Raw genomic sequence first — 14,285 nt, 5'->3', positions numbered from 1 at the left:
TTCTATTTAAAATCTATAATAAAGTTTAAAGGAACTAAAAATGAGGCACATTGAGACTCGTCAACAACATAGTGAAACCGCTTAGTAATCCTTCTCCCAAGACCAAACCACTGCTGAATATAATCATTCCAATCCTTCCTCTATCACTCAACATGTGCCAAAAATGAGCAATAAGACCACCGATAAATCTAGCTAGAGTGAAATTGGGTGTGTTGTATATGCCGATACCAACAGCTACCCCGTTGGGTAACCAAACTAAATGCTTGTGGAATTTAGAAGTTGTAGGCACCGTATTCTTCACCAAAGAGATTAATCCAAAAATGACTGCAAATATTATAGAAAACTCCATAGCTCTAGGTGGAAGACCATCTCCTGTTACCAATCGTGCACAATCAATCCATATGACAGCTGTTGGTATACGGAAAGTGTCATTTGGAATCGTATATACCGACATGTAGACTTTGTACATGATTGAACTCAAAAATACAGAGTATATTGTACCAATAATCTGAGCCAAAAACTGTGCTTTAGGCGAAGCACCAATCATGTGTCCGGTTTTCAAGTCTTGCATCAAATCACCAGCTTGTTGTGCTCCTGCTTCTGCTACACCACCAGAGATTAAATTGATCAAGATCTTGGCAGGGTGATTAGCAGGGATTATAAATGCAAATATCAATTGCGAAAGTTTTCCTATGCCACTAACGGGGTTTATATCGGAAACACCAAGTGTTCTGGTAGCCAAAACACTAAAAAGCATTGCCAATATGATTGCAGTCAACGAAGCGTATATGGGGATCAAGTCGCCAAAAATCATTTTCAATGTCACAACACAAAGAACAGTAGAAAGTGCTGTTCCAATAGCTGCAAACTTGTTTGAGATGAGAAATTCGGCAGGAACTTCAATAGCCTTTTGTATCGGGTTTCGTTCTACATATATGGTATCTGATCCACCGTCATTTTCATTACTGACATTAGCGTGAGCGTTAAAGTTGGTGTTGGAGTTGGAGTTGGAGTTGGAGTTATAGTTGGAGTGATCATTGAAGCTAGCATTGCTAATGCTCGTCTGGTTCGAGCTCTGGCTAATAGATTCATCATTGACCAAAAGCGATTGTTGCAACTCCAAAGTATGTGCATAAGATGAAGAACGCCTCTTTTTTACGTCATTGACTAAGGATATGCATGACTTAACACTAAGGACAATAAACGATACAAGTGAGTCTGCAACCATCATACTCAAACTCGACCAAAGTATCCAGCCTTGTCCACCATTAATCCAGTCATTTATATCGCCCGGAGCCCATCCTTGATATTTCGCCAAAGGAGCCAATATTGCCCACCCCAATATAGCACCAAATAACATGTATGAAACTGTGGGAAGACCCATTATGATACCTTGTCCAATATATGCTGGCGACGGTTGGAAATCCCAGTCATAATTTTTCGAGGCCCAGCTACCAAAGATGGGCAACTTTTTGAGCATTGGTATGAAATAAGATGCGAGCGTGTATACTGCGGAAACTGAAAATGTAATAATGAGCGACAACATGTTGCCTCTATAATCTGTCTTGTCGAGAAGCTGCGTTAAAGAGGTTTGACGTTCAATCTCAGGAACCCGAGCCTCATCAAATAAGCTATCACGTTGATTATTATTTTTCCCGTTTTCACGATCATCATTTTTATCATCATCATCATCGTCATCATCATTTTTTTCTTCGTCACTTTCGTCTTCGTATATTTCTGTTCCATGAAGCACAGAAATCAATGTTGCAGTTGCACTACCCGATGGAAATGGTAGTTTCTCCTTTACAACCACTTGCTTACGCAACGGCACTGCAAAGAATACACCAAACAACCCCAACCCCATCGACCAAATTATCAATTCCCCCGTTGAAAATTTCAAAGAACGTCCTAGTCCAGATTCTTCAGGAGTCAAGAATTTCTCAATCGCTGGAATAATACCAATTAGGCCATAGCATAGTGGTCCTGTACCGACTGCCACCGCTATACTTTGCACGTAAACATTCTCCACATCTGAAAAACTTTCCGACATTGGTGTTAGTTTGAAAATTGCAAACCCCAATAATGCAGCAGGCAACGACATCATCGAGACCCATCCTGTTTGCAATCCAAATTGGAAGTTGGATATGAGTATAACCGAACCAATCAATAAACCAACAATAGTGGCTCGCAAAGTGAATTGCGGTATTTTTAGCTTTTCGAGGTAATCGGGCTTGCGTTCAATGTTGGAAAACTCTGTCTCCTCTGATATCGACGTCATAATCGTTCTGCAAAAACGAAAAAAATAAAAAGAAAAAGAATAAAAAAAAAAAAAGAACTGTGTGTATAGATCGATTGGAGCCTGAGCTGTTTAGAAGGAGATATAAAGGATCAATGGGGTATTAAACAATTTCGATGCTTTTCACTTGATTGGTTCTTGTATGCTCTTAATGCTATTGAACAATTGTGAATCTCCTTTCCTTTCCTTTCGTTTCCGTGCCTTTTTTAAAAAAATCAGATGTATCTGATTTGAAAAAGGTTTGATTTAGATATATAAATAAATGAAAAAATGTAAATTTAGCTATACTTTATCCTGTTTTTTATCATTTGCTAATGAAAATAAAGAAAATGAATATGCTTGTTAATGTCATGAAATTTTCAAAGAGTCATTTGCAATCAGGAATTGTTGCACTAAAAAGCAATGATAACGAATTAGTAATGCTTCTTGATTTTTCCTTTCCCGCTTACATTTACTCTCGCTCTCACTCTCTATTCTTTTTTTCTTTGTTCTATTTTCACGCACACAAATGCATTTTCTCTTACGCTTTCCGCATTGAGCTTAAATATCCGTAGTAAGATAGAGATTCAGTCACGTGATGTTTAAGTCGAAGTGAATTACATTTTGTTTAGTAGATAACCACATTATTCGTAGTAATAAACACCTACGCAGGATCTGAGTTTGGGCAAGTTCAGAAGGATGCTTTAAAAGCAAAAAAAGAACTGAAGAGAACATTAGAATGAAAATGAAAACATGATGGCGCAATGTGGCAGCGGACGAAGGCGAGGAAAAGGGGGAAGTCAAGTAGAACAACGTTGCTTTTAGATAAACAGAGGTGATTATAAACAAAACATTGTGTGCACTTTTTTTTCTTCATGTTTTCAGTTTGTTATATGATTAATTTGTTGGTTTTTACTGTTACTTTTACTTTCACTTTCACTTTCACTTTCACTTTTGTTTTCACTTTTGCTTTTTTCCAAAAAAAAAAGTTTACGGATACAAGTAGCAATTAATGCTGAGTCTATTTCACATTCGCTATACTCTTTTATCCTAATCTTCTCCAAACAAAATGTAATTGAGAATGTCACTCAAAGTTATCACATTAATCAACTTTCCCTCATCATCAACGACAAACAATCTATGAAGTCTCGATTTTCGAATCGTGTCCATAATCGTACTTAATCTATCATTCAAGGTACAAGTGTGCACACCTTCGAAATCCTCGGCTCTTCGTAATAATGCTTCGCCAACAGAAAGATCCAAATCGTTGTACATACCGCCTTTCACCAATGCCAAAACATCAACTGCCTCATAAACATTCATCAACTTACCCTCAGCATCAACAATTGGGATCGATGAGACTGAATTTGAAGTGAGCAAATGGATCACCTCGATAACTGGTGTCTCCATAGTACACGTACTAATATGTTTATCTCTTATGAGCTCTGTGTTCTTGATGGGCTTCAAGAGCATCTTGGTTTCTTTACAGTTTAATGCGACAAACTTGAGGATACGGTATTGTGTCAAAACACTAACAACGATGTCTCTTGCCTCGTTTTCATTGGTATCTAGTAAAGGGATTCTTCTAGCCTTTGACTCTAGCATCTTAACACAGGCTTCGTAAAGAGACTTGAATGGATGAATCGAAGCAGTTTCAATCTGATCAACACCAATAGCCTTTTCAATATCTCTTAATCCATTTAGGGTTAGCTGGTCAACAAGCTCGAATTTCTCGGGGAATTGAAAATAGTATTGAATAACATTGATAAAATCACTTGAAGTTAAAAGTCCAGCAAATCGCGAAGTCTGGTTATTCCATAATGGGGCCGATACGATGTTGTTTTGAAGTAAGATGTTGAGTGATTTCTTTACCAATAATGAGGTATCTAGCACAATTAATCTGTAACTCACAGGTAGGACATCATAGGAAGTTTTGCTTTGTAAGAACAATCTAATAGCCTTTATCCCAATCTTCTGATCGTGATCAATCTGGGAATCAGACAAGCTAAGAATATAATCGTTGGGGTTTGTAGCAGAAGGTCTTATCTCAGTCATAACGAGCAACTCCTGTTTTGATGTAAGTCTTTAGGGTTGAGTGAATAGATGGGAAATGCTAATAGCTGTACTAATAGTGCTGGTGCTGGTGCTGGTGCTGGTGTTAGTTGTAGTGTTAATAGTATTGAGGAATGTATTTGTTGTATTGTTCTTTTGGTCTCTATTTTAATTACGTTTCTTTCACTTGTTTTAATTGTTGTGCTTATTTTTAGTTGACCTTGTCCTCCACCGATATGGTGAGCATTTTTGTGTGTCTCTTACTTGAATAGTGGGTTTTTTTTTTCCCTCTTTCTTTTTTTTTTCTTGCCCGAATTTTTTAATTTATGTTTTTACCTTGTCTAGCATTTTGCTGATTGACTTTTTTTTTGGTTTGTTTGTTCTATGTGTGTGTGTGTGTGTGTCTCTCTCTCTCTCTCTCTCGTTCACCCACTCACATATTCACTCTCAAGATATCTCAAATGTATCCAATACAATAGTTATCGCAAAAATGTATTTACAGTTGGAAAGTGAAACTGTGGTAGATTTAAAGTAGAATAGAGAAAAGGAGGAGGAAACTAAAGAAAAAAAAATTTGTAGTTATTAGAGAAGATGGAAGGATTCAAGATTTATCCTTTAATTTTCACAGACATTTACATTCCTTTATTTTTTTTTAAAAAGGAAGAAAAGAAAGAAAAAAAAAAGAAAACTGTTGAATATCTATTTTGTTCTTCAAGAGATGAAAGTATTTATCCACTTTATTATATCATTTTATCATCACGTTGCAATTTCAAGTCTCTCCATCATGTCTTGAATATTGGTACTCTGCATTTTTAACCATGTCCTCAATTTTCGAAGTTTATTTTCCAAATATATGGTCTCTGACGAAGGAAAGTCTTTGTGTTCTGCTTCTGGTTCTGGTTCTGGTTCTGGTTCTCCTTCTGGTTCTCCTTCTCCTTCTGCATTTGTTGCACTTCCTTTAACCCCACCTTTTTCTTTCTCTACTTTGTCAACTTGTTGTTTATAATCGGCAATCTTTTCAATCAATTCCTGAGTAGTGGCGTTGAGTTCATTAATCTCTTTGAAATATTTACCTTCTTGAACAGATAATGGAAGGTCAATTTTTTGACTAAACTGTTTCTCAATCTTATCCTGTAATGCTTGCATCCTTGCATCTATGGTCTCTTGTCTCCTTTGTATTCTTTCTATCCTCTCGTTCTGTTCTTTATAATCTTCATGTGATTTCACCTCTTCAAGGCTGTTTAAACAACCAAGTTGACGTTGCAAGTTTTTTACTTGAGATAATACTCGAGCTTGCAAATTGATTGCGTAAGCAGTGGCACCGGAAAAGAGCTTTGTTGTCTCGTAAGATTGTTCACTAATGGCCTGCAATTTCTCCATTGATGGCTTTGAGCCAAAATCTTGCATCGATTTGGATTTCAATTGTAAAGTTGTACTGTTAACTAGGGATTCAAATGACTTTAAACTGGATTCAAGCTCAGCAAATGGCGATTCCTGGAAAAGCGATGGCGTCTTTTGCGCGTGTGTTTGACTCGATTGCAGACCAGTGACTAAATTTTGTTGCTTCTCTGGTTCTTGATCTTGTGTGAATTTAACCAACTCCAATTGATCACCTCTTACAACAACAGCAACCTCTTGAGAAAATTTGTCAACAAAAGCAAACCCTTGAATATCGTCATTTCCCAGAGAAAGTAAACTATAAGCAGGTTTAACATCACGCAAAATGTCGCTGGCATTATTTTGCAAACCATTGACAAATTTCTTAACCCATGAAGAACAGTCGGCAATCACCATATCGGAATTGATGATGGCCACAAATTTGTCGTCAGTATTTGTAATCTTCTGTAAAGAAGATGATGAAGATGAAGAAGTAGTAGAAGTAGAAGATGTTGATGATTTTGAGCTTGGTGCTGTTTCCTCTTGAACCTCCCCGTTTACCGGCAATTTCTCCGATTGTAAAAATTCCAAAACATTCAATTCATTTTTGCAAAATTCAACCTCTGCATTGACCTTCTCAAAAGTATCGACAAAGCCAAATCCCTTTTTGGGTTTTACATACTTTGCATCTGCTGGCTCATTGTAGTTGATAAAAGTGCTGTCCAAAAGACTAATGTAGTATGAGATTACATCTTTGTTAATCAATGCAAAAAGTGACACCAGGTCATTGTCGCCAAATGAAATGATCTGATTAGCACCTTGATTCGCCACGATTATTGGATCATACTTTATTTTTACTTCTTCTCTCAAACTCAAATTCAAGTTGACTTTGAATAATTCATACGGATTGCTGGTGTAAACTCCCCTCATTTCCTTGTAATTGCGCAGCAACTGATATTGCATGTTTTCGTAAATAGCATGTTGTTCATATGCCAGACGAAGCAATTGTAAATTAGACAAATTCTCATCAGAGCCAAAGTTTTCTTTAATCAATTCAATCACAGTCTTCGAGTCAGCAATTGCTTGGTCAACTGCCTCTTTCGAAACGGCAATTTGAGTATCTGTTGTGAAAAAATTCATTGCAAGAATCTTATCATTTGTACTTGCATATACTTTTAAACCGTCGCTTATCTTACACTTGGAACCAAATGCAATAGAGTTGATAACATCTTTATTTCCATCGCTTTTCACGTAAACTTGCGGAACTTTTGTAGATTTGAAAATATCGAATCCAAAAATCTCTGAACGATCATTTAAAACAACCAACATTGAGTCATTGGCAACTATGGGCTGCCAAATGGCCTGCTTCACAGTCCCTGGCACTTCGACTCTATATGTAGATGCATCAATAAATACAGAATTGGAGCCTGCATTTTGTTCAGAATCAAAATTGGTGTTTAGTTTCGAGGGTAAAGCAATAATATCGATGCATGAAGAAGCACTGACAAGTGCAAGAAACGTTTCAGATTCATTAATCACAAGCTCCTGGATTTCAAAAGCAGCACTTTGGGTCTTGAGGAGCTTATAATTTTTTGTTGTAGGGTTTATAGTACAGCATCTGACCAAATTGTCAACTGCAAAATAAAGTTCACTATTGTTTTTACAGATCAACTTGTTTTTGGATAAATTAGTCAGTTCCTCTTTGGTGGTGGTGGTGGTGCTGCTGCTGCTGCTGCTGCTGCTGGTACCTGTAATTCGTGAGAAGTGATTTTGAAAGATCGATTGGTTAGTGATCTGGGAACCAAGGTCTTTGCTCATTTTCTGTCCTTTTCTTTCTCTCTCTCTATTTTTTTTCTTTTCAATCTTGATGTTGATGTTGATGGAATGGTATTTAGAGATGTTGGTTCCTTAACATTTCTCCTTGATGTAAGTTGTAAATTTCTCCAATTGTAATTTTACGCGCACTTCCTTTGGCTAAATATTGTAAGCTCCTCATTCTCTCTTCACACCCATTTTACTAATTCTTGCCTCGCTTTTCGCTCCTCACTCCTCGCTCCCCACCAAATATTGATTCTTCATTTCTTGCAACCAACCAATATATTCTTAACCAATTGTTCACACAATCATCAAGTATAAGAATATAAAAAAGAAAAAAAAAACGGTAATGGGGAAACAATACATAACCACAGTCAATGTCTCCAAGGCTCACAAGTCTGACATCTACGGAGTTGAAGTAACCGACAAATTCACTATATCTGTGTCAAGCGATGGGTACGCTAGATTTTGGGACAACAAAAAAGATGAAGTTCACGATCCAAGAACATCTGTGCAATCTTTGTTTATAGACAAAAGCGGAATCCACCATGTAAGCGTATACGAGAATAAACTACCTAGCTCAACGACAAAAGTGACCATTTGTGCGTTTGCATGTTTCAATGGTAAGATTATATTTAGATATTTTCTCGATGACAATTTGGAAACATCTTTAAAAGAACTCGATTTTGTTGTTGAGAAAGCATGGGTACCAGGCTTTTACCGCGATCCAGCGAACAAACTGGACTATTTCTTAGCCAACAAAATTGATGGTCTGACTGAGGTGTATAATTTGAATGTGGAGCAAATTGGAGAAGATAATGTACAGATTGTTTTTGACAAACATGGACTGTTGGGAATATCATCGTCGCCATCGTCATCAACCACGTCGTCTTCTGCGTCATCTACAGCATCCAATGCTACTGGCTCTTCATTCCCAAATTCTTTAGCAGTAAACCAAACAGAGAACAAGAAATGTGCTATTGGATACATGAATGGTAGTGTGTTGCTTTTTGACTTTGAAACTTTGAAGTTGACATATACATTCAAGTCTACGGATTTGGTGATTAGCAAGAATCCAAAACTCAACTCATCGTCTTCAGTGCCGCGAGTATTGGCTTTTTCTCCGGGCGGGACTCTTCTTGCTGTTGGAAGAGACAACCAGGCTGCAGGGTCAATCACTCTATATGACGTTGAGTATGGGGAGAATGTGGGAAGTTTGGTTGCACCATCGCATTCTGCAAAAACTGTTGTTGGAGGGTTTGCACATCAAGGATGGATTATGGGTCTTGATTTTGATGAGAGTGGAAAGTTTTTGGTCAGTTGTGGGTTTGACAAGAGTGTTCGTGTGTGGGATTTGGACACAAGAGAGAGGGAGGCGACAATCAACTTGTCGGTTTCTGACTTTGATGACACTGAAGCCGATGAGCAAGATCAGAGTATAGCCAGTGGAGTCAAGTTCATCAAAAAGGGGGTACGGGGAGGCGCCGGAGGCGACAGCAACGACGGTATTTGCGTAGTAAGTTTTGATAGAGGAATAAGATGGTATAGAGAAGCAGGTGGTATTTAGAAAAAGAAAAGAAAATAAAATAAAATAAAATAAAAGAAGAAAGTTTAATTCATAATGGATTGAAAAGAGTCATAGAGGCTTCATATTTAGTAGATTATTATGTAGTTTTAAAAATACATCTTTCTTAATTATGTTCTTTTCTTTTTCTTTTTCTTTTTCTGTTTTTTTTCTTGATTTTGGTGTAGGTTTGATTCAACCTCGTCTGACAATATACGGATGCCGATAAGAAAAGTATTTATATAATAAAGATATTTAACGACTGAGCCAACCACCATCGACGACCAAGGTTTCACCGGTGACATACCTCGATGCATCACTTGTCAAGAATACAATAGGACCCATAAAGTCATCTATTTGTCCCCATCTTCCTAAAGGAATTCTCTTATCAATCAATGCTTTAGCCTCCTTTGCCATGTTATCTGTCAATTTTGTTTCTATATAACCTGGTGCAATACAATTCACTCTGATACCACGGCTTGACCATTCATTTGATACAGCTTGGGTGAATTGCTTCAAAGCGCCTTTAGCAATAGCGTATGGGGTAGATAAAACACCACCTTGGAATGATAAAAGACTTGCAGTCGAGACAATTTTACCTTGCACGTGTTGTTCAAGCATCTTGGCGCCAAACCTTTTGGTCAACTTAACAGGAACATTCAAGTCGACTTTTAAAACAGACTGGAACTTGTCTTCTGGGAAAGACTCAAATTGGTAACGTTCGGTGATACCAGCATTATTAATGAGGATATCGACTTTACCGGTCTTGGATAATTTGTATGATTCACTCACAATCTTGTCAACCAATTCATCCTCTTCTTCTTCTAAGAAATCTACTTTGATGCCTGAAATTTCAATGTTTGAATTAACGGATTTGATGACTTCCTTAGCTTGCTCAAGCGTCGATTCAGAGCGGTATGTGAGGATCAATTGATCAAGTTCAGCTGAGGCTAAACCTTTAGCGTATCCAAGCCCAATTCCATTGGTTCCACCTGTAAGAACTGCAACTTGACCTTTTAATGAAAATAACGAAGACATAATGAATGGAAGTATAAATAATGTGGTTTATTCTTGTATTATAATTTGTTATTGTTGGTTTTTTTTTATAATATATATATATATTCCCCTCTAAATCTAGAAAAGAATGCTAATTATATCTGCTATTGAAAAAGATAGATGAATGGAAAAAGCGTCGATGTTGGGTTGTAGAAGGATCTTTATATAGGGGTGGAATGCTGCAAAATTATTTACACACAAGTGAAGAAAAGGATCCCCCAAAAATGCGGGATGTGGGGGATCCACCTCTAGTGTGAAGAAAGTTGTAAATGCTTGCCTCGATCCGACCGCGGTACTAAAAAATAAAATAAAAAAATTAAAAATTAAAAATTTAAGAAGGTAGAAAACGATAAAGGAAAACATCAACTCTCACAGTAATGCAGTCTAATAAAAAGGCAAATGTGGGGGATGCCAAATCCTTTTTTTTTTTGGACAATCAGTTCCAATGATTTTGAGGGAAATACCAAATATCTATGATTATAAAAAAACAAAAAAAAGTGCTTTAAAAGAACGGGAAGAGAATGAAAACACGACAGATGACGTTTTTTTAACAAATATCTGAGATTATAAATCCGAAATATTATAACATGTATTTTTTTTTAAATATATATATGTATATGTTTCAATATCTTAAATGTAAACAACTATTCAATTCTAATTTCTCTCTAGTCTAATTTCTATTCTATTTCTTTCTGATCCAATCAAAAAACTTAGAACTCCGTCTTGCAGCTTTACTTGATGTTGTAGCTCTTCCTCCTCCGCCATTACCACTAGCTTCGCTTTTGATCGAGATCAAATCTTCAATCATACTCTTGCTTCGTCCATGCTTTTGTCTACGGAATGTTCGCGTGAATGATGATGATGAAGATGAAGATAATGATATTGTTGTTGATGTTGATGATTGCAGGCGGGTGTTTGGTTGGTTTGTATGAGATGCCATCACTACCGCTGGCTTAACAAACTCAATGCTCCGTTCTGGTGATTTTCTGTGATGTGAAATTTGTGAGTTTATGTCAGAAGATGAAGTCTCAAATACTGATGCATGCATATGTGATGTTGAAGAAGGTGCAGAGTCAAGTACTGGCATGTGCACTTTGTTCTCAAGTGAGGTTTGTGGAAGAATATCTAAAGATGAAGATGATTCAAAAACCGATCTATGAATCTGTGATTTCAAGGGCTGAGCAAAGTCCAATCTTTCCAGTCTCTTTACTTTTTCCGGTCTCTCCAGTCCCTCCTGTGTATCTAACCTATCTAGTTCTTTTTTAGTATCGACATTGTTTGACAATGTTGTTGTCGTCGTCGTTGGTGGTTGTGGTGGTGGTGGTGGTAATGGTGATGATGATAATGGTGATATTTCATTTGAAGGACGGATGGTTGAGGTTTTGACGTTGGCATTGCTAAGAGCAATCAAGTCCAGCTCGGGTTTCTCTTTCACAATTTCACAATCATTTCTTTCAGCTCTCGCCACTCTCTCTTCATTCTTATTATCTAATGGCTGTTTAGGTTCAAACACTTCATCCTTTGTATCAATTTGGTAACTACTTGAAAAAGTCGTAGACACGGGAGATGGTTGAACTAACTCCACAACTTTTTGTCCTTGCACCAGCTGATGTTCAGAGTGATTCCCTATTGGCGACGCATGGCCAGATAATGTCGATTCACTAGGCGATGATGTTGCTAATTCATTGTTATGAATACTAATCCTTGGAATCGTCAATGTCAACAGTCTCACCAGCAGGTTTTGATCCTCATTCTCCACTTCACTAGCATCATCTATATCAACTCTAGTCAATTCGTTTTCTTCTTCTTCTTCTTCTTCTTCTTGCTCTACTTCTTCTTCGCCACCATACATGTTAACTCCATTTCCCTCATCCTCCATATTGCCTTTATTATAAACAAGATTTTGCCTGACATTGTCCATTTTCCTTTCAACGTCATTAGTGATGATGATTTCTGGTGCATCCTTCATTATTTCATCTTCTGTCTCCAACTCGGTATCAATATTATTCACCACCTTGGTGCTTGTCTCTGAGCAATTACTAATTGGACTCGAGTTCTCGCTGGTTTGTCCTTCATCCTTGCATCGATTTTCCTTGACGCTGTTTTCAGTGGCACTCGTCTCCATTGTAGATTGTGTACCCAAAGTCGATGGTGTTGACGATTGTGGTACTGTACGTGGGTTCAAATTAGATTGGCCTTCAAACTCATCGATAGTGTGGGTAGTACTATTATTACTAGGGTTGAAAAAAGTATCGGGATTAAACTTTGTAGGTGACATCATATACTGATTGCTTCCCATTCCTTGTCCTCCTACTGTTCCTCCTGCTCCTCCTGCAACTGCTGAATTATAATGTGATTGAAGTTTGGCATGGTTAGGACTATGAAACCCGTCTGGGTTGAGTCTGGGGATTCCATGCAGCAATCCAAGGTGATTTCCAAAGTTATTACTAGAATTACCAGCATTCGACAAGTTAAACTTTGTTGGCGACATCGACAGTACGTTACGATTAAATTCCCTCTTGGGCGACGACATCCGTTTAAACTCGGCATATCTCATACTTGAAAACGATCGTTTCCCCTTGAGTGAGGGCAAGCTCGATGAATGGTTCAAGTTGTACGCAACTGTAGTATTAGAAGTAGCGGTAGTAGCACCACTATTGTTATTCTTGTGGTATCTAAATTGCTGATGTGTTTGGAGTGGTGGTGTTTCTTGTCTCGAGATACTTTCCATTGAAGGTGGACCTTTTAATGCATTGGATATTCTATTAGATTGGTCGTAAAAGATTTGGTATCTGTGTGCCCGTGCACCTGACCTTTGTTGTGTTGGTGTTGAAACAAGCGGTGTGTTTGATAAAGACGTTGAAGGGTTATTGTTATTACCATTGTTGTTGATACTTGAGGCAGAAGAGTTGGCCAGTGAGTAAAACTGGTGGTGTGCAGAAGAAGAAGAAGACAAAGCTGCTGCCATTGCTGATCGTGGTGGTGAGAGAGGTGGTAGTTGCTGTTGTTGTTGCTGTTGTTGTTGTATACCTTGGTGCGTTAAAGATGGTGCGTCCAGGTCATTCAAGTCCATTATATCGTCGGCCAAGGAGCAAGTGTATTCAGAGTCATCTTCCTCGGCAATTGCGGGAGAGCCCAAAAAGTCCATTTCTTGGTTGAAGATGGGTTCTGAATCCATGGCCATAAAGTTTGTTTCGTGGTCGATGTCCAGGTTGTGGTTGTTTACATTTGCAGAGAGGATATAGTCCAAGTCAATGATTGCGTCGGGCACTGCGCTTGTGTTTGTGCTTGTGCCAGTGTTTGTGTTTGTGCCTGTTGCCATATTAAATGATGTCTTTTGTCTCAATGATGATTGTGAGAGCTTATTAGATAATTGTATGGGTGAGCTAAGGTTTTTCCTAAAATTTGTCGTGTACGTCGCCGTTGGAGATGCATTAGTGTTATTATTAATGTTGTTGTGGAAGTCTTCAAACTTGGGGAATGCGTATTTCGATATGGTTGGGTCATTTGTAAAGTCTTGTCTATTGTTGAAATTGAAATGTCTATCTAGGTACCCATTATCTTCTTCTGATGTCTTGTTATTAGCTGTGTCGGTGTTGGTGTTGGTGTTGCTGGTTAGTGTAAAGGGTACTTCCTTTGGTACTGATTGAGACGCCGAGGGGATATTGGTTTGCTGTGCTGCAATGTCACCATTATTATTATTATTATTATGATGATGTTCACTAGTGTTTAATCCTTGTGGTGGGGCCAGCTGGTGGTATATGGATGTGGATGATGCTGTGTGGTGTGGAATCGATGTAGAGTCATTGATGTTGAATAGTCCTAAACCGAAATCTCCCAGTATGGCCTGCGATCGTTTGTGGCGATGTGTTCTTGGATTGAATGGGGATGCTGGGGTGGGACTTGCCTGGTGAGTGTTGTTGTGATTGTGGCTGTGGTTGTTATTGCTGTTGCTGGTGCTGCTGTTAGTCTGGTGATAACTTACACTGGGCAAAGTCAAATGCTGTGGTAAAGACGACATTTACTTCATGAAAAAGATGGGATACTTGTAATAAATTGGTAGGGCAAAAAAAAAATGCAAAGACGAATATATATATATATAAAAATTACCCCTTTCTTTCTAGTCTTTTCCTTTTATTCTTTTTG

At 37.9% G+C, this 14,285-nt stretch overlaps 6 protein-coding genes across 6 annotated transcripts; 1 reads left to right on the top strand and 5 right to left on the bottom strand. All coding sequences in view use genetic code 12, as the record gives it.

Moving 5' to 3' along the window:
- Window positions 1–34: 34 nt before the first annotated feature.
- On the bottom strand, window positions 35–2,278 carry OPT8 (OPT super; the record flags this gene model as incomplete). The annotated part of the gene is made up of 1 exon (XM_001524118.1): window positions 35–2,278. The coding sequence occupies one exon, from the start codon at window positions 2,276–2,278 to the stop codon at window positions 35–37; it is 2,244 nt and encodes a 747-aa protein (XP_001524168.1).
- A 1,047-nt stretch (window positions 2,279–3,325) lies between these two features.
- On the bottom strand, window positions 3,326–4,330 carry SNF4 (AMP-activated serine/threonine-protein kinase regulatory subunit; the record flags this gene model as incomplete). The annotated part of the gene is made up of 1 exon (XM_001524117.1): window positions 3,326–4,330. One exon carries the CDS (start codon window positions 4,328–4,330, stop codon window positions 3,326–3,328), a length of 1,005 nt encoding a protein of 334 aa, XP_001524167.1.
- Window positions 4,331–5,083: 753 nt separating this feature from the next.
- On the bottom strand, window positions 5,084–7,522 carry NUP82 (Nucleoporin nup82; the record flags this gene model as incomplete). The annotated part of the gene is made up of 1 exon (XM_001524116.2): window positions 5,084–7,522. One exon carries the CDS (start codon window positions 7,520–7,522, stop codon window positions 5,084–5,086), a length of 2,439 nt encoding a protein of 812 aa, XP_001524166.2.
- A 346-nt stretch (window positions 7,523–7,868) lies between these two features.
- rec14 (Ski complex subunit Rec14) lies at window positions 7,869–9,086 on the top strand (the record flags this gene model as incomplete). The annotated part of the gene is made up of 1 exon (XM_001524115.1): window positions 7,869–9,086. The coding sequence occupies one exon, from the start codon at window positions 7,869–7,871 to the stop codon at window positions 9,084–9,086; it is 1,218 nt and encodes a 405-aa protein (XP_001524165.2).
- Window positions 9,087–9,338: 252 nt separating this feature from the next.
- Window positions 9,339–10,121, bottom strand: PVL30_005720 (uncharacterized protein; the record flags this gene model as incomplete). The annotated part of the gene is made up of 1 exon (XM_001524114.2): window positions 9,339–10,121. One exon carries the CDS (start codon window positions 10,119–10,121, stop codon window positions 9,339–9,341), a length of 783 nt encoding a protein of 260 aa, XP_001524164.1.
- A 700-nt stretch (window positions 10,122–10,821) lies between these two features.
- Window positions 10,822–14,160, bottom strand: PVL30_005719 (uncharacterized protein; the record flags this gene model as incomplete). The annotated part of the gene is made up of 2 exons (XM_061119739.1): window positions 10,822–14,046; window positions 14,125–14,160. 2 exons carry the CDS (start codon window positions 14,158–14,160, stop codon window positions 10,822–10,824), a joined length of 3,261 nt encoding a protein of 1,086 aa, XP_060975722.1.
- Between the last annotated feature and the right edge of the window lie 125 nt (window positions 14,161–14,285).

This window comes from Lodderomyces elongisporus, chromosome 8, assembly GCF_030384665.1.
Source record: "Lodderomyces elongisporus chromosome 8, complete sequence".
NCBI classification, from domain to species: Eukaryota; Fungi; Ascomycota; class Pichiomycetes; order Serinales; family Debaryomycetaceae; genus Lodderomyces; species Lodderomyces elongisporus.
This window is presented reverse-complemented; position numbering and strand designations above follow the sequence as displayed.